The sequence below is a fragment of the Cydia fagiglandana genome, chromosome 4, assembly GCF_963556715.1.
Source record: "Cydia fagiglandana chromosome 4, ilCydFagi1.1, whole genome shotgun sequence".
Lineage (NCBI taxonomy): Eukaryota > Metazoa > Arthropoda > Insecta > Lepidoptera > Tortricidae > Cydia > Cydia fagiglandana.
In genome coordinates this window covers 17,531,769-17,550,586 of record NC_085935.1, presented here as the reverse complement: position 1 = coordinate 17,550,586, position 18,818 = coordinate 17,531,769, and the positions used below count along the sequence as shown (strand labels likewise).

General features: G+C 39.8%; 1 protein-coding gene across 1 annotated transcript; it reads left to right on the top strand.

Moving 5' to 3' along the window:
• Positions 1 to 471: 471 nt before the first annotated feature.
• On the top strand, positions 472 to 18,002 carry LOC134663966 (aspartate aminotransferase, mitochondrial). The gene is made up of 9 exons (XM_063520521.1): positions 472 to 658; positions 6,420 to 6,576; positions 6,947 to 7,090; positions 7,782 to 7,985; positions 10,187 to 10,282; positions 11,853 to 12,003; positions 13,219 to 13,393; positions 15,328 to 15,478; positions 16,833 to 18,002. Exons 1-9 carry the CDS (start codon positions 573 to 575, stop codon positions 16,953 to 16,955), a joined length of 1,287 nt encoding a protein of 428 aa, XP_063376591.1. The 5' UTR covers positions 472 to 572; the 3' UTR covers positions 16,956 to 18,002.
• The last annotated feature ends 816 nt before the right edge of the window (positions 18,003 to 18,818 follow it).

Below are 18,818 nucleotides of genomic sequence, written 5' to 3'. Positions count from 1 at the left end.
ATAATTGTTACTGTTTTTGCGTCGCCTTTCGTATTCAAGTAAATTTTATATTGTTACCTTGCTAAAACCATACACATCACTCACATCAGTAATCGGTCATATAAAATAAATATTTACTACGGAACCTTGAAAATTGACCTCTCGTTGACATTGACGCTGTGACGCATTTGCTGAAACTGACGTTTTATTAAGAATGTTGCCATAAAATTCCGTTTCCATGAAGATTCAAGAAATTTTGGCATATATCTGCTTTTATTTGATATGAAGCTTAATGTATTGATAGGATGATAGGTTTTAAAGTAGTGCACAATATAGTTTAAAATGTAGTAATGAACCACTATTATCAAAGGAACAATATACTAATTAATCAACTTGCGATTGCTTTACTTGCAATTATCGGTATTTTGGGAAGGTTACCCTATCAAACATATGATATTTCGCATTTTTTTGGGTCCGTAACGTCCGTAATCTAATCTCGCCTTGCCGTGATAAGCGCAGCGCTGGAACCCGGCTTGTAGCGCTAACGCCAGTTATTGCAGTGTCGCTCCACGTGCCATACAAACGCCGTAAAAATGGCTCACGCGCTAAAGAATTTATCGGTTCAAGTGCTTAAAACTAACAATGTTGAAGCCATCGGCGCGGCTGCGGCGAGAGCCAGGTAAAGTACACCTCGCCGGCACCACCCGGCTATTTACGTAATACACCAATAGTTATAGTTAAAGATCTGCATGTTTACTGAGCTAGGACTAGTAGTATAATTATATTGTAGATATACAATATGACCTTGTGTTAGGTTATTTTGTCTATTGAAACTGTTTTCTTATTAGAAAACTAGGTACTAATAAGAAAGTATCCTACTCTATTTTCGGTTTCCAGTCATACCGGTCATTTAGGGACTAGCTGGAGCTGGACTACATCTGCATTGAAAAAGACAGCAATGCAGTTGGGACCTATACATACCTAACAAGGCTAACACCTGTAATGCTGCAGTCATTACAACACTGAAACTAGCCTACTAATACTTAATTGTATTTTTAGTGTTCCGTACAAAACTTTGTTTACGGAACACTTATGGGATCACTTCGGTCTTGCAAATCAGTTAAATACGTTTTTCTCAGAGACCGTTTGACATAGATACCTAAAATTTGGAACAGTTATAGCAATTACCACCACTCATATTGTAAATAAGTCAAAACTGCTTATTTCTTATTAAAGGGGGAAATTTAGGGGGTTGAGAGGGGTAGGCTGAAACTTTTTTCATTTGTAAGAATCGTGTGGGGTACCATTAGAAAGCTTGCAAAAAATTGAGTTGATGGACTGATTTTGACTTCATTTTAGACTGCAATAGTTTCGTCAAAAAATGCATTTAAAGTTGCAAGTTTTCATACAAAAATTTTTACCTCTGTCCTGGCGATTTTCGCGAAAACTATAGCTAACAGGCAGCTGACCAGTCAATACCCAACTTAAAGAAGCATGGAGACGGCGGGAAAATTATCAGCTTAACTTTATCTTTATTAGTTTTTCAACTGCAGCTTGACCTTTGGTTGCTTAGGGCTAGCTAACTGATGCTTACACTGGTCAATTCATATTAGGCGAGAAACATCCTTAGTTAAAACTTTGGCATTGAAATTTATGACTTATGTCTTTGACACAAAGTTTAATTCTGCTTGCTTATTTTTGTGGGATATTTAATTTTATCTCAATAGCCTACTATAAGTATGAGAGAGATCTACAAAATACGACCTTATTATATTGCAAATAAGTTTCAATTTCGAACGGGCTTTCCAACCAATGGACTAGGCATCTCAAAAAATCTGAAAAATTCAAATTAAGAATTCCGTTCTTGACTGTCGTTGTGTTTTTTTTTTCCACAATAGGACACAGAGTTAGTAAGGCGTATAGAGATAATAAAGTCATTTAATATTTATGAACAGCTTTGGCCTCATGTATAGATTTTATTGAGAGTATCTGATTCGTCGAAACAATTGTTTTTTACACATTTCTGTATTAATTGTATAATTATAATATCTATTAATTATCAGTACTTATGTATATTTTTGAACGGATCGGTGAGCAACAAGATTCAGGGCTATAACCGCGAAAATAGAAGTTCGCAAATTGCGAGCATTTTTCTCTGTCACTCTAATTACGCTTTCATTGGAGTAAAAGAGAAAGGTCCCCGCAAATTGCGAATTTTGGTTTTCGCGGTAGCCCCTCAGTCCTGTTACGAGAAAATAATTTTGGAAGACATTAATAGTATATGACAGTTAAATATCACAGTTTTTAGAAACAAAGGTAAAATTGACGAAATATTTAAAGTAAGCCGATCTTGTTTTTTAGCAGTTCTAAATAATATTAAAGTCTATATATATGGCATAGAACTAGAAACAAAAACAAATAAAAAATAATAATGAGTTCTAAATTCAAATTGAAGGAGTATACATTTAAGGTAAGTATTATAGGCCAAGCGCGCACCACGATATTAATTTTTGCGACACGATTTTAGAATCGCGCTGTAATATATCGCAGAAAATTCACTGCGCGCACTGCGATGAAAAAGTCGACGATTTGTTCATTCTCAACATGGATTTCGTACCAGTCGCTTGTCATGAAACGTGTCTTTAATATGCGATTGCTGTATGACTTTGAGCATTTATAACACAAAGGTGATCCCCGTCTATTTCCATAATTAAATGGTCAACATCTAGCGTCTCATTTTGAGACTCCATTGGAGATGCAGGTGCCGAGATGTTGGGGTTTGGAGAGCGAAATGCCGACTGAGGTCCGGCCGGTTTGCGATTTTATTATCATAGTGCGCGCGGGGCCATACAACTCCGCATGCTGCAATTCACTTTGCGACAATCGCGTCGCGAACAATCAAGGAAAAATGTGACAAATCACAATTTTAAAATCGCTGCGATTTTTTTGTCGCATATGCGCGCACTAACATATAAACACATACGTTGCATTTCTGCGACAAAATTATCGTAGGACAAAAAATCGCGGTGCGCGCTTGGCCTTACTCTAAATTATTATAATACATCAAGCATTCGCGAGATGCTTGACTTCGGTAATCAAACACAAAGCAATAGTACAAGAATCTAACTAAATGCAAAGGCCGAAGGAGCGATTCGAAGATCCGAAGCGTCCGACAGACGCGCGCCTCCCGTAACTTTTCCAAGTATTTTTAAGTACAAGTGTCTAAGTCGCAAGATCCAAACGCTGAAGTCGCATTGGGCCGAAAGCCCGAAGCATCCAGGATGTCAGTTCTAAACACAGGTAATTAATACAAGTGTCTAAATGCGAAGGCCGGAGGCCGAGCTCCGCGTAGGGCTGAAGGCCCGAAGCCTGCAAGATGTCAGTGGTTAAACACAGAACTGACAGCCTGGACGCTTTGGGCCTTCGGCCCTACGCGGAGCTCGGCCTTCGGCCTCCGCATTTAGATACTTATACTATTGTTCTGTGTTTAAGTACTAACATCCTGGACGCTTCGGGCCTTCGGCCCTACGCGGAGCTCGGCCTTCGGCTTTCGCATTTAGACACTTGTACTATTGTTCTGTGTTAAAGCACTGACATCCTGGACGCTTCGGGCCTTCGGGCTACGCGGAGGTCGGCCTTTGGCGTTCACATTTAGACACTTGTACTATTGCTCTGTGCTAAAGCGATGACATTTTGCTAAAGCTCGGCCTTCGGCCTTCGCACTTAGACACTTTGTACTATTGTTCTGTGTGTGTAGTTGAATACGGTATCCTAAAAACAGGCAAACAACCTCTGTAAAATGTAACGATGCGAGCGGTACGGCTACCGTCAGTTTGGCATTGACATAAACGCTACCGTGGGCGTGAACGTAATTTACTTTCTATGCATCTCGCTCGTACTGACATATTAGTGCGAAAGAGATATACCTATAGGAAGTAAATTACGTTCACGATATCGTTTATGTCAATGCCAAACTGATGGTAGCCGTACGGAACACTAAATGCCTCGAGCTATCTCGGACTTGGCCAAATTATTTTAAATAACATGCCTCATAACATAATTCTGTGGCCATGAGTAAGCCCATTCATAATAAAAAAAAAAAAAAATTTTTACACATTAAGTTTTTTTGATCAATAAATCCAAAGAGATAGTTTAAGATTTTAATATTGAGTATTCTGTTATCAGTGTGCTAATGACTGATAATAAGAGTAATTTTTAAGTTTTAAAAATATATAATACCTAGTTAAAATACACTGAAAAGAGGAAATAATGAACTATAAGGTTATAGTTCATTACCATATAAGTACATTACTAACATTACAGTATTGCAAACAAAAAATAAAAACAGAGTGCTATTCTTCTTCCTATTGTTTGAACTTGTATCCTATCCCAGGGGGTAGCTTTTATCCACTCAACCGTCCGGCCTGTGAGACTGTTTTCCTGTCAACCGTCCGGGGTTTTTTAGCAATGTACGTCCCGCGCAGCGCATTCACAATTTTCTACAAAAATTATAACTACACTGCCATCAAATTTTTTTTAGAGCGAACTATTTAGTTAGGCTATGTTGTTGCATCAAGAGAATTAGTAAATAATGCCGAAATATTCCGTTAGATGGCTCTGAAATCAAATCTTCCACCCCTTTGGATAGTAAGGTTCCCGCGGACGGTTAAGAGCATATTTTTTTCGGATACTATACTATCGTCGGACGGTCAAGTGGTTATGAGGTCTTTTCAATTGAGTTTATTGAGTAATCATCTGTAGGGTTAAAATATGGATCATTCTGCAAGAGTAACACAAATGATGGTTTTATTGCATCTTCCTTTTTTTTATGACACAAATTTAAAATTTATCTCTAGACATATGTTACTTTTTTTCGGTTACATATCAGAATACCGAAAATCGGTTTACCTAATGTTGAATCACCTATGCTCGTTTCACCTATTTTTTTAAATACCTAATGATCAATTAACCTAAGCTCATAACACCTAATGAACGAATTACCTATTGCACGTTTCACCTACAATTGGTTTATCTAAGCTCAGAATACCTATGCTCGATTTACCTAAAGTTAAAACACCTAATACTCGAAATACCTAAAGCTAATATACCTAATACACGAAACACCTAATGTTGATATACCTAACGCACAAAATACCTAAACTCGGTATACCTAATGATCGAATTGCCTAAAGTTAACATACCTACTGCACGAATTACCTAAAGTCGGTATACCTAATGATCGAATTAACTAAAGTTAACATACCTAATGAACGAAATACCTAAATTCGATACACCTAATGCACGAAATACCTGAAGTCGATGCACGTAATGAACGAAATATGTACCTTAAATCAAAAATATACCTAATTATTGTTTAGTAGAATATTATTAGGACATACAACATTTGGTATACATTTTTTTAGCCAAATCATTCAATTGGCTTACCATTTTATATTATAATATAAGGTCTAGTCATTTGCCAGAGTCGAGATAGGTGCGACGACGAGCAAAGCGAGGAGGAGCGTGTTAGGTTAACTGCGACCAAACACTCCAAACAGTGCCAAAACCGACTTTTATTTCATTGTCATGATGTTAACTTTGATGATGATGATGTTAAGTTTTTGATAAGATAACTAATTTAGTATTAGACTTACAAAATCATTCTACTACCTAAAAAGTAGCGTTACAAAAAGTGTATTTTTAAGTTGTTCTCCAAACAACAGTTTCTACTGTAAGGTTGGAAAATCATACGATTTATTGGGTGGAGTTGCCACTTGATCATTCGGCAAAATGATATGAATTTTGTACTATGTATATAAACTTTAGGTATTCCGTGCATTAGGCATATCAACATTAGGTAATTCGTTCAGGATGTATTTCAACTTTAGGTATTTCGTGCGATAGGTTTAACAGTTTTAGGTATTTCGTCCATTAGGTAAATCAAGTTTAGGTACATCGTTCATTAGGTATATCAGCTTTAGGTGTATCGTCCATTAGGTATATCAGCTATAGGTGATGCGTGCATTAGGTATAATAGCTTTAGGTGAAACGTGCAGTAGGTAAAACGTGCATTAGGTATATCGTGCATTAGGTGTTTCGTCCATTAGGTTATTTAAGCTTAGGTATTATAAACTTAGGTCAGTCAATGTTTAGGTAAAATGATCGATAGGTAATTTAAAAATAGGTGAATCAAGCATAGGTGATTCAACATTAGGTAAATCAGTTTTCGGTATTCTGATATGTAACCTTTTTTCCCTGGATATATTGATATTGAAATTTGCATTTTTAATAAGAATCAAGAAATGACATCATGATACATTTATCCATATAAGATTACATATTATAACTAAAAAACATGTGGTGGTGTGGTCCTGTTTGCTTGTTAGACCGCATCAGTCCGTGTCCACCTAAAAAGTTTACTAATGTTTTAAGTTCTACAGCCACTGGTGGAGCCAAGTGCAGATGGGCCCGCCAGACGTGATCCTGGGCATCACGGAGGCCTACAAGCGAGACACTGATAGCAGGAAGGTGAATCTCGGCGTCGGTGCGTACCGCGACGACAACGGTCAACCCTTTGTGCTGCCGTCCGTTAAGAAAGTAAGTTGATACGAAGTATAGTCTTTCTTTCTATTTGCTTACTTATGTGCCAACATCGAGATGCGCCTACAAAAGGCCATAGCCGCAATGACACTACCACATTATGGGAATCTAAGCTTTGTCCCTGTAGGCACAGTGTAGGTATAATCTTACGCCTATCATATAAAAGTTGGTAATGCTAATGTGACACATCTGGAATTGCAACCACTTCTTATAAAGAATAAATTTTGGCATTGTGCTGTTCATATCAAAAGTTAATATTGTCTTACTCAGCTGTGTACAAAAAAATTCTTGGGGTAATCCTTGAACCACATTCACCAATCTCAATTTTAACATGTCTTAAGTAATACCAATCTCATCTTGTCAACAGGCCGAGGAAGTACTCTACAGCAAAGGCCTGAACCATGAATACGCGCCAATCAGTGGCGAGGCGAGCTACACGGACGCCGTGGCGAAGCTAGCCTTCGGTGACAACAGCCCCGTCTTGGCCGACAAGTCCAACGCCACCGTACAGGTAGGTCATCTAGTTCAGCAGCCCTATTTTGACCAAAAAGTCATTGGTCTCCTAAATCAAATCTAGTTTATCTGCATCAAATGTCTCCAAACAGATCAGCCGGCCTAGCCAAGGTTACAATCGCTATCGCTTCGACAACGAAAAGCATTATGTCTCTCTAACACTTTCCATATTAGTGCGACAGTGACAGTTGCGTTTCGATCGCTACGGAGCGTAAGCGATCGGCATCTTGGCTACGCGGCCTGGGCCCCAAGCCTGCCAATCTGGCCCGAAAAGTAGCCAAATTCTATACAATCTGGCCCGCGAAAAGGAAACAGGGCCGACCCTACGGGCAGCCCCAATCAGGCCAACTGGATCCCTGATATACTTCAATTAGTACCTACACTTTGTCTACACTACTACTACTATGTGCCTCACAATCCTATCCTCCTAAGTCCCTGCGTACAATTTTTTGTACATATTCCAAAATCTATTTTGAACTTTCCTTGTGTAACTAAGAGTTCCAATTTCAAAAACAAAACATTTGCTTCTGGGTCTCAGGAGGCTACACCCCAGAGGGCGAGCTGTTGAACATATTCAGTGCACTGTAAGATTTGACGCCACTGTTCAAATCTTGTCTATAGTAAAAGCCAGATTCGTTCACAAAACTACAAACTTCAAAGCTAACTCCAATATATTTATTTATTATCAGACCCTGTCCGGAACCGGCGCCCTACGGCTCGGCTTCGAGTTCCTCCTCAAACACTACGGCGACAAGGAAGTGTGGATGCCCAACCCCACGTGGGGCAACCACCCCCAGATCTGCAACACCCTCAAGATCAACCACAAGAAGTACCGCTACTACGACCCTAAGACCTGCGGGTTGGACTTCCAGGGTGCCCTTGAAGATATCAACGTGAGTAGATGTTATTTATAAACATGTTTAATGATGACAAAAATAATTAAAGTAAAAAAGTTAATAGGCTCTTAAACGCGCGTGGGCTGCGGAATGCAAGCTCCGAGAGTCGACACTGGACGCTTACGCTAACCGCCATACATTGCCATACAAACGTTTGGCATCAGCGTCGGGCGTGCACGCACACTGCGTTTCGTAGCCGAAACGGGACAGCCAATGCATCTTCGGCTCTGCCTGTCATCAGATGAGATAAAAAGCAAGTGTTTGGTTCATCTGTAATTTTAAAAACCAGAGGCCCTCTTTTGGCTACCATTCTCAGATCTATACCATCTAGAATGGGTTGTGCACTAGAACACCACAGGCAAGAATATTACCAGACTGGAAGAACTACCAACGAATCACCCCATTCTGAGTGTGACTGACCGAATTCATCTCGCCAGATAGCCTTGACCTTCGACGAAACTATTTCAGTAAACGTTTAAAAATACATAGGAACTAAAAATATATTCTTCCTGTGATATTCAATCAAAGCTATTGGCAGACACCAAATCAAAACATAAAAACAACTTGCTAATTTATCATAGCAACTGCTTGTAAGCTCCGTGTAACCGATTCAGTCCGGTTTTGATAACGACCACGGCACCCATCCGTGGCCATGGCGTGATAATGATAAATATGATAATAGAATCTACGGTGGGTCTTGCATAATACTTTAATATTGCGATATCCACTTATATCACTGATAACGGGAGCGTCATCAAATTCCGTTTATAATAAGTCAAATCTGGAGAAATCGCGTGTAGTATAATAAATACCTTAATAACGGTCAAATGCGAACGTCGTAATTAAAAAGGTCGTAATTAAAAAACGCAGAACTTATTTCCACCAAACATAGCTAAGAACCATCGCGACATATATAACCATACCGCGAACCATAGGGTAATGGCGTATTAAACACAATAATTTTTAATTATACACAATTATTTGTGGCAACTACGCCAAGTGGACGGAAACAGGCACTGGACGGTGAACTGACGCAATGACCCTATATGCCGCGATGGTTCTTAGCTACGTTTGGTGGAAATATGTTCTGCGTTTTTGAAACTGACGCAATTACCCTATAAGACTTTCGATAAAAGCACACATCAGTTAATCCGTTTGGGGCTTATGATGTTTTGACTTAAGTTTAAATTGGGCCAATGGGTACTCTCGCAATATTTTGGGTTCACCATTTAAATCGTTTTGTTTCGCAAAACATTTGTATGCCCAATAGAATGTTATTAGAAGATTGATTGCACGGAAGTGACCTCGCTCCATAGTTACGCGAGTTACAGAAGTATGTCAACCGCAGCGATCTAATTGCATTCGACGTGCTCACATGTTAACAGGTGCAGTTGCACATAGACAGAACATTAGCATTTAGCACTAAGTCTCCTTATGCTGACCATTGGGTACAAAATTATAATTCCCTGATCTACAAAATACATCAACTATTTTAAAGAAATAAGAAGACTGTCTTTCAATAATTGTCTTTTCTAAACTGTTTACTTGTGAAATCTGTTCTTGATGAAGCAAGTAAAACTACTGAAATCCAATCCAAATGCACGTACTCTTCGTTCTTCGTCTTCAAAACCGCTGTTATTATGTTTATAAATAGTATCTACTTGATAATAGTGTAGTTGTTAATGTATGAATGAAACCTATTTTCGCCACTCCTCAAGGTAATAATGGATTTTGATTCTTCAATAACCTGTGCAAAATTATTTATGTAGGTATTTATTATTTGCCACGCCTCTGATATACTCACTCACTCACTGCTGCACATTGCATTGTTTCTATTGATAGTTTTTTGTCACAAACTTGACACAATTTGTGAAAGAGACCTCGAGGCTCGAGGCTGCATTTACATTTTTGGATTTTTAACTGAATACGCATATTGAGTACGCGCTTTCGGAATTATTCAAATAAAATGTAGCTGTTTTTTTCAAACATGCTGCTGTGTTTTTTGCCGCTGCTTTAAGGCCCAGTTGCACCATCCACATTTAACAGACTGATTAACGTCAAACAGCAGTGAAGTATGAAATTTCCTATACAAAACAAATTGCGAACACTAACGGTGAGAGACGGTTTGGTGGAACCGCCCCTTAGTGACGAAAAAGTTTTGTCAGACAGACACGAACTAAGTTTTTTGTGGGTTGCAGAAAATCCCCGACGGCTCGGTCATCCTGCTCCACGCGTGCGCCCACAACCCCACCGGCGTCGACCCCAACAAAGAGCAATGGAAGGAGCTTTCTCAGGTGAGTGCGTTTTACTACGTACGTCTTGGATTAATATTGCTGGGCTGTGTAACCATGCTTTGACGCATTAAACCTTCGAACGCCACGCCTATGGTGAGCGGCGCGTCATCAACCCACAGCCAAACCATCCTCCAGACTGAGCATAGTCGCGCTACCCCCTCTGCCACGCATACGGTAATTTTACTCCATGTTCGAGTTGATTGTTTTGTGTGACGTCGGTGTCTTTGAACGGACCAATCACGACACGGGACTTCGCTCACCTCGTCCCGCGCACCCCCGCATTTTTGGCATCATCGGTTGCATGAAATAATTGCTCTAAGCTCGGTCTAGAGCAGCGCTCGGTAACCTTTTAGCAGCCAAGGGTCACATAGTAGTTAACGGAGGTGACGCGGGCCGTACTTTGTTAATATTTATGATTTTACGAGACATTGTCGTTTGTCACTACTACATACAAAATAGCCAAGGCGGCACTCGGGCCGCAAGTGACAGGTTCATGAGCCGCATGCGGCCCGCGGGCCGCAGGTTTCCGACCGCTGGTCTAGAGGATTCCTAGTCTATGCATCAACCTTGTCGGAATGTACGAAGATTGATATTGGGCGCATCAGTTGACATCTTTGGCGGTCAAAAGGTTAAAGGCTCCTAGTACAACTCGATAAGAAAAATCTCGAACACAAGTGTATTATGGCCACAGATGTCCACTACTTTACAACATATTAGCTAAGATCGCACAACAATTAATTTACGTCAGTTCAGTAAACAACACAAAACTATTAACAACGCTTTTTGGAGCATACAAATACCTAAACCTCAACACATATGTGCTTATTCAAATGTTGCTTGTAAAGTAGTTTTTATCGTTGATATATGAAAACGACACTTCTAAAAACGATTCATAATATTCTTTATTCGTATTGAACATACATCACACTTCTAAGCACATCATACATACAACTGACGCCGAGTTGATAAGGAGTTCAAGGGCCTATATATTACGCCTATATCTTGTTTATTGCCCAAAGCACCCATTCTCTTCTTATATGTATCATAAAAATACCTACTTATATAATTATATGTATCATAAGAAGAAAATACATCTACATATCACAAAATACCTACAGCGATGAACCATAATCAAACGTTATTACTTATCTAGTTCTAATCGCGATACAAAAAACATCGAAAGACATTTAAAAAATATTTCTAGATCAGCAATTATATCATAGATCGGGATGTTTGGCAATGATGACATCCAGTATAAGTTATCTTATTTCTTTATAGCACATACTGTATGCCATTAATCCATTATAAGATGTATGTAAACTAATTTGAAAAAGCAAGTCCCCAAGTAAGTTGAGTTTAGTGCTTAGTTCTTCTTGAGTAAGAGGTGTGGGGTTGTTATAGTTGTCTTTTTTGACAATTCATAAGTGGGTACCTATATTGTATTGCGCCAGAATTAAGAATAAAAGATCTTCATCATTATTTAACGAAAGCCCAATTATCTAATTGAACCTTGTTCTTATGACAAGAAGGTCTATTTTTTATATTCCCTCGTTTCATTGTAAATATCCAGCTGATCAAGAAGAAGCACCTGTTCCCGTTCTTCGACATGGCATACCAGGGCTTCGCGACTGGCGACGTGAACAACGACGCCTTCGCCGTGCGACAGTTCGTGCAGGACGGACACCAGGTCATGCTGGCACAGAGCTTCGCTAAGAACATGGGTGCGTCCTTATTACTACTAGCTACTTTCAACTCCTAGCTTGGTGATACCGTTTGAGTGGGGCCAGGTTTCGCGGCCGCAGAGAAGGCGACCGGCAGCGTAGGCTGGCGTGTGCGTCGTGCCTATGTAGGCGTTACCCTCTCGACTACACATTTAAATTAGAGAAGAGATAGAGATCTTTATTTGCACACTAGTGCATTAATGCGCCTCCATCCTACCATCTCCATATTTCAAGGTCTCTATCTTTTACAGCCCTCAAAGTGTATACCGTAAGAATTACATAGTTTTAGAGTGCTTGTCTACTATACATTATAAAACGAGTAATGGCAGGTATCGTAGCGATAAGTATAATATCTGCCTAGCAATGTATTTATTACTACGTAACAGTTATAACAAACTTATATAACCCATGGTTGTTTATCAGTTGTTTTATGGAGTCTTAATTAAGGTTATCGTTATTCTATGGAAAAATCACCGTATGTTGATAATAATAACTTCTAAAGGAAAATACCATCTGCTGATAAAATGAAGTGGCATAGATTAAATAAGTCTGACATGGCAACAGCGATTGAAGACGCGATCCTGACCTATTCTTGCATACGTAGATAAAATGTTTAATGTCATAATATGATTTAATAATTTTAGCTATTGCATTGATAATTTAAATAGTTGAATAAGAATAAAAATGTAGTCAGATGCTCTGGTAAGCCTAATGCGGAGGGTTTTTCATTGTTCACTCGTAAAAAATGTAATTTCGCGCCATTTTCTACATTTGACAAAATTTATTTGACAGAGCATAGTAAGGGTGGTATTCCATCTGTTTAATATCTTGGTCCAGCAATGTCATTGTGTCTCACTCTCTCATTGCAGACTGTGAGACAAAATACAATTGGACAAAGAAATTAGACACGTGGAATTATACCACCCTGAAATACTCCAGAAAATGAAAAAAATATAGCAACTATAGTCTGTCAAGCAGGATATGTCAGTAGCAATGTAAAGCAAACTAAAGTATGGTATCCCTGGGAAACGAACCAAAAGCAGCAATGTACATCGAACAACGATAAAATGTAAACAAAACAGTTCCACAGATAAGATATAAATGACACGCGATTTTCTAACAATTCAAACATAGTGTTGCTACCCGCGATTTTTCAAATTTGCCGCCCTTTTCAACTAACAAGATTTGCTTGACCAAGTATATTTCTAATTTCAGGCTTATACGGCGAGCGAGCCGGCGCCCTGACCATTTGCTGTGGCGACGAGAACACCGCCAAGATCATCATGTCCCAGCTCAAGATCATGATCCGCGTCATGTACTCCAACCCGCCGCTGTACGGCGCCCGCATCGTGCAGACCATCCTTAACGACCAGAAACTCAAGGACCTCTGGTCAGTACCTTATCCTTTGTTGTAGCGACGAGAACACCGCCAAGATCATCATGTCGCAGCTCAAGATCATGAGCCGCGTCATGTACTCCAACCCTCCCCTGTATGGCGCCCGCATCGTGCAGACCATCCTTAACGACCAGAAACTCAAGGATCTCTGGTCAGTACCTTATCATTTGTTGTGGCGACGAGAACACCGCCAAGATCATCATGTCGCAGCTCAAGATCATGAGCCGCGTCATGTACTCCAACCCTCCCCTGTATGGCGCCCGCATCGTGCAGACCATCCTTAACGACCAGAAACTCAAGGATCTCTGGTCAGTACCTTATCATTTGCTGTGGCGACGAGAACACCGCCAAGATCATCATGTCCCAGCTCAAGATCATGATCCGCGTCATGTACTCCAACCCGCCGCTATACGGCGCCCGCATCGTGCAGACCATCCTTAACGACCAGAAACTCAAGGACCTCTGGTCAGTACCTTATCATTTGCTGTGGCGACGAGAACACCGCCAAGATCATCATGTCCCAGCTCAAGATCATGATCCGCGTCATGTACTCCAACCCTCCCCTGTATGGCGCCCGCATCGTGCAGACCATCCTTAACGACCAGAAACTCAAGGATCTCTGGTCAGTACCTTATCTTTTGCCTGAGAATGTTCATATTTATAGTTGAATTTTATCTACGAAATATTCTGTCATTTTAATGTACCTTTTTTTTCTAGATAAGTTTGGTTCTAAATCGTGGTTCGATAAACCTATAAATACAAAGCTTAAAAATCGTGTTAAATACTTAGAAATTTGTACATTTTTTTTTCAAAGATAGTTAAAATGTGATCATCATCTATTTTGCTATTACCTCAATGCTGTATCATTGTGACAACTTTAATTTTTGAAATACTCAAAGTTTACCCCTTTATTAATAAAATTAACAACAGACTGTATTTTTTTCCTTTGACTGATTTCAGCTTGTTAGTTTTGATTTTGACAGACGTTTATGATTAAGCTTATAGAAATAGACTTTATACAGTGGAACCTGGATAATTGCAATCTCAAGGGACCGGCCAGTTTTTGTCAATTAACCAGGTTTTTCATTTAAGCAGGTCGTGTCCATTAACGAGGTTCAACAAATCGTTGTGTCAATTATAGAGGTTTTCATTAATAGAGGCTGCGTTCTGACAAATTTCTTTTATGGAGGTGCAAATAACCATTTAAAGTAGATTTACACGCTTACGTTCTGGGTTTGCTTCTGACTATACTTGCACTTTGACACTACATTAATTACCACTTTATTTTCTTATCATTTGGGTTTAAAAAATGGAATTGTAGAAGAATGTTTTATTAGAATATAAAAAGCATGCTTTGTTTTTTATTGATTTATGCTATTAAAATATTGTTTCTGCTGTCTACAACTACGTTATTTCAATTACAGAGGTAATATGTAAGACTCGTTTCAATAATAGAGGTAAAAACAAGAGCAAATATAATGGATTTTTTTAGCACAGTGTCAATTATAGAGGTCTTAAGTTGCGATGTGGTCAATTACAGAGGCAAATTTCCAACCTTACCTTAGTAGCTAATACCACACGCTTACGGTTCGGCCACGACATTGCGCGACTAGCGGTGGCGGCAACCATAGTTTGGAGCGAGACAAATCAGTCGGACCTTTCGTTCTCACCTATGATTGCTGCCGCCGGTCGCGCAATGTCGTGGCTCGCCGTGTCAAACACAAAAGCTGTTACTCGGACGCCACGTCACTGAAGTGTCAAAACTGAAATTGAAGTTTATGCATATGCACGTAGCTCTGTGTTGCTCTGTGGTGTGTGACCGATTAATTCGTCTTTGGCGTTGTAACTGTGATGCGGATATATCGGTCGTTGGCGTCCAAAAGATTAAAACTTACACATATCTAAGCAGTTTTCTCCCGTGATTCCAGGTTGAAGGACGTAAAGCTGATGGCCGACCGCATCATCACGATGCGCAAGGAGCTCCGCAAGGGCGTGGAAGGCGCCGGCTCCAAGCTGCCGTGGCAACACATCACCGACCAGATCGGGATGTTCTGCTTCACAGGCCTCAAGCCCGAACAGGTATTTATATCATCATCATCATCATCTCAGCCATAAGACGTCCACTGCTGAACATAGGCCTCCCCCTTGATGGGGGGTGAATGCCATAATCGCCACGCTTGGCAGATGGGTTGGCGATCGCAGTCGAGTACACCGAATTTGAGGGACGCTGCTGCCCGTCCACCGGTGGCCTTGGACGTAGTTTAAGGACATACCCGGGTCCATATTATATATTGAAATAGATGTCATATACGAAGGAAAAATACCAAGGGCCGGATGGAATGACGCTTGGAGTTGGAGAACCCTGTCCTAAGGGTGGTATTACACCTATCCAATTTCTTTGTCCAATGTGTACTGCGTCTCACATTTTACTTAATGTGAGAGTGAGACGCAATGACATTGGACAGGTGGCATACCGCACTAAGGTGCCAAGTGGTGGGAAAGGTTCACGATGCGCAAGGAGCTCTGCTAAGGCGTGGAAGGCGCCGGCTCCAAGCTGCCGTGGCAACACGTCACCGACCAGATGCATGTTCTGATTCACCGGCCATAGGTATAGACGTTGTTGTCAGGCAGGTTTACTAACTTTTTAACACAAGAGTCACGGCTAGGCTCTCGGTTTTCTTGTTTTCTGCAGTCCGGATAGTATGGCCTTCACTCTTCCGCATCCTTTCCGCGTAGTTTGGATCTTTGTACTAAGGTACCGGCGCTGAGAGCCATTATAAGCTCGCGCTACGACTTGCTATCCTCAGAATTATCTGTACTATTCTGTAGCCCAGTGTAACTGGTCGGTGCTCGAGGGTTATTTCCAGAAGAAAAAAGAGTTGTTATTAGGAGTAACAGATGAGAAAAATATTCAGCTGTTACCAGCGGTAACAGGTAGAAATAGCCAGCTTTTAATAAACCGTTGACATTAATGCTTGGGATGCTCGGAGATGCGCCGTCCGAATGCATATACTCGCATTATTCGCTTTTCTTGTATGTACGAATCTTGAGTTGATTTCATTTTCGTCTCGCTAAACGAGCAGGTATGACATCCTAATTAGTAATTACGTAATATTTAAATATTCGTACAGAAAAGCATGAGAGAAACATAAACAAACAACAAGAGAAACTGAGTTACTCATTTGCACCAAAACTTCAAGAGTTACTGATTCTCGCGGTGGCGTCCGTCTTAGGGCTTCACCACTATGAGTAAAAGCCAGTGGCGTAGCTAGGCGTGGGCGAGGCCCCTTCGACCACAGTGAAAGAAAAGGGCCTCGCAGATGCGATTTCGCTCACGGCTAGATTCGTTCACGCTACGCCATTGGTAAAAGCTTATTTAGCACAGTAGTTTGGTAGACAAATTGGCCTAAAATCCTAACCCTTCGTGTTCCAGGTGGAGAAGCTGACGAGCGACCACCACATCTACCTCACCAAGGACGGGCGCATCTCCGTCGCCGGCCTCTCGAACAAGAACGTGCACTACGTCGCCGAGGCCATACACAAAGTTACCTCCTAAACATATCACCGACCACATGACTTTACTACAGCGCTCACAGATATAAGTTACACCTTTAACCTATTCGTTGCGTCTTCCATTTACGAAAACTTATGGCTGTGGCGGCGATTATTTCATGATACGCCTGTCGAGCCATCCGCACCGAATCTGTTAACTCAGTAGGCCAAGCACATGATTGGCGCGACAGTATCTCGCGGCGAAATACACTATCCGTCTTTTTCTAACTTTGTTAACAAAAGAGGGACGAGTAGTCTTTCTCGCCGCGAGATACTGCCGCCCCAATCATGTGCTAGCCCAGCAGGAGCGAATAGAAGTAGGACGCAGCTTAGGAGCCGTTTATAATGTCAGTGTCAAGTTCTTTTGAGTCCCGCGGACGCCATATCGGGCCCGGAATGACAATCAAATTTCACTTCTAATATTATAAATCTAAGGTAGCTTTTTGGCTGGCAAATTAAGACCCCTGCGGCCCTAAGGAACTTAAACTCTAAATGATAGCAGTTTATTTGTTTGCTTTTTAGACAATAAACTGGCATATCCTCGTGGCATACTTGAATGAAAGGAATTTTATTAATGTAACTTATATGTGTGTAAGTGCTTTAATAAGGTCCGAATAGGTAGTGCGATATTATGTACATAGTAAGTGAACAGTGAAATGTGAAACGCGATAATGATTACTTTGAAATTCGTGGTTGTGGTAGTCTGTAATAGTTGTTATCAACCGGTGTCGACGAAAATGTTCCCAGTTTGAGAACCGATGCTGTTGTTGAATTTAACGAAAATTTACAAATGGTGTGATCTATTTAAATACTTATTGCACTAAATCTCAGAGATGTATAACATAGGTATTTGTACGAATACATAAAATGGCACTGAATCTTTTCGGCAACCTTTGCTATTACTACTTAACTGTATACAGTACCGAGAGAACACAGTATTTATTCATATATTTTGGATTAATTTTTGAGATTTCTAAGACACTCGAGTATAACTTGAATGTTACTCTATTATTTTAATTTGTATGTTGTTTAAAAATATAAAAACCTATAATTATATCTGTTTTTATTTTGATTTCCAGATATTTATATTTAAAATAAGATAGAAATAGAATCAATGGGATTATATACTTTGTATACCTAGAAAATTGTTATGAAAGTAGGTACGTATTTTTGCTTAGGTTAGATTTAAATATATTATGGACTATGGAGTGCCTATTTTGGGTAGACGAATATGAAACTACATAATTATGATTAAAGTTTTATTGTTAAAATAAGTAGATAAAATAAACTTGATGCCAAAAACACAGAAATTGTATTAACGTTGCGTTGATTCTACGACGGAAGTAAAATTAAAATATATGCGGAATATGTACAGCCGGCAAACTAATGAACGTCTTAAGCTAGTTTAAAAACAGATGCAGGTCAATCGTTAACATTGTAATTTACATACTTATAAAACGCGAATCTTACCAATTCTACACTTAAACGTGCTACTTGTTCCTTTTAGGAAATTGCTTATTTATATAATTTTGGGAACACAATTTTATCCACAATTTGATTGTTTCCAGACAATCTTAAGCATATTCACCTGCATCGACATCAAAAAGTTGATGTGAACCTATACGCTAGTCTAACTCAGTAGGACATACGCACATACACGCCTATATAACGCGAGCTCCGTACAATTTTATTATTATGATACAAATACACTAATACATTCTACGTTGACAGTAGTCAATGATATTTCGTTATTACAGGTAATTATATGTACAAAATTTGTCATACCTAGAACAAACTAGGATCTAATCATGGCACAATTTCTTAGAATGTCTACATTCTGTTGAAATTCCGAAATATGTACCGTTTC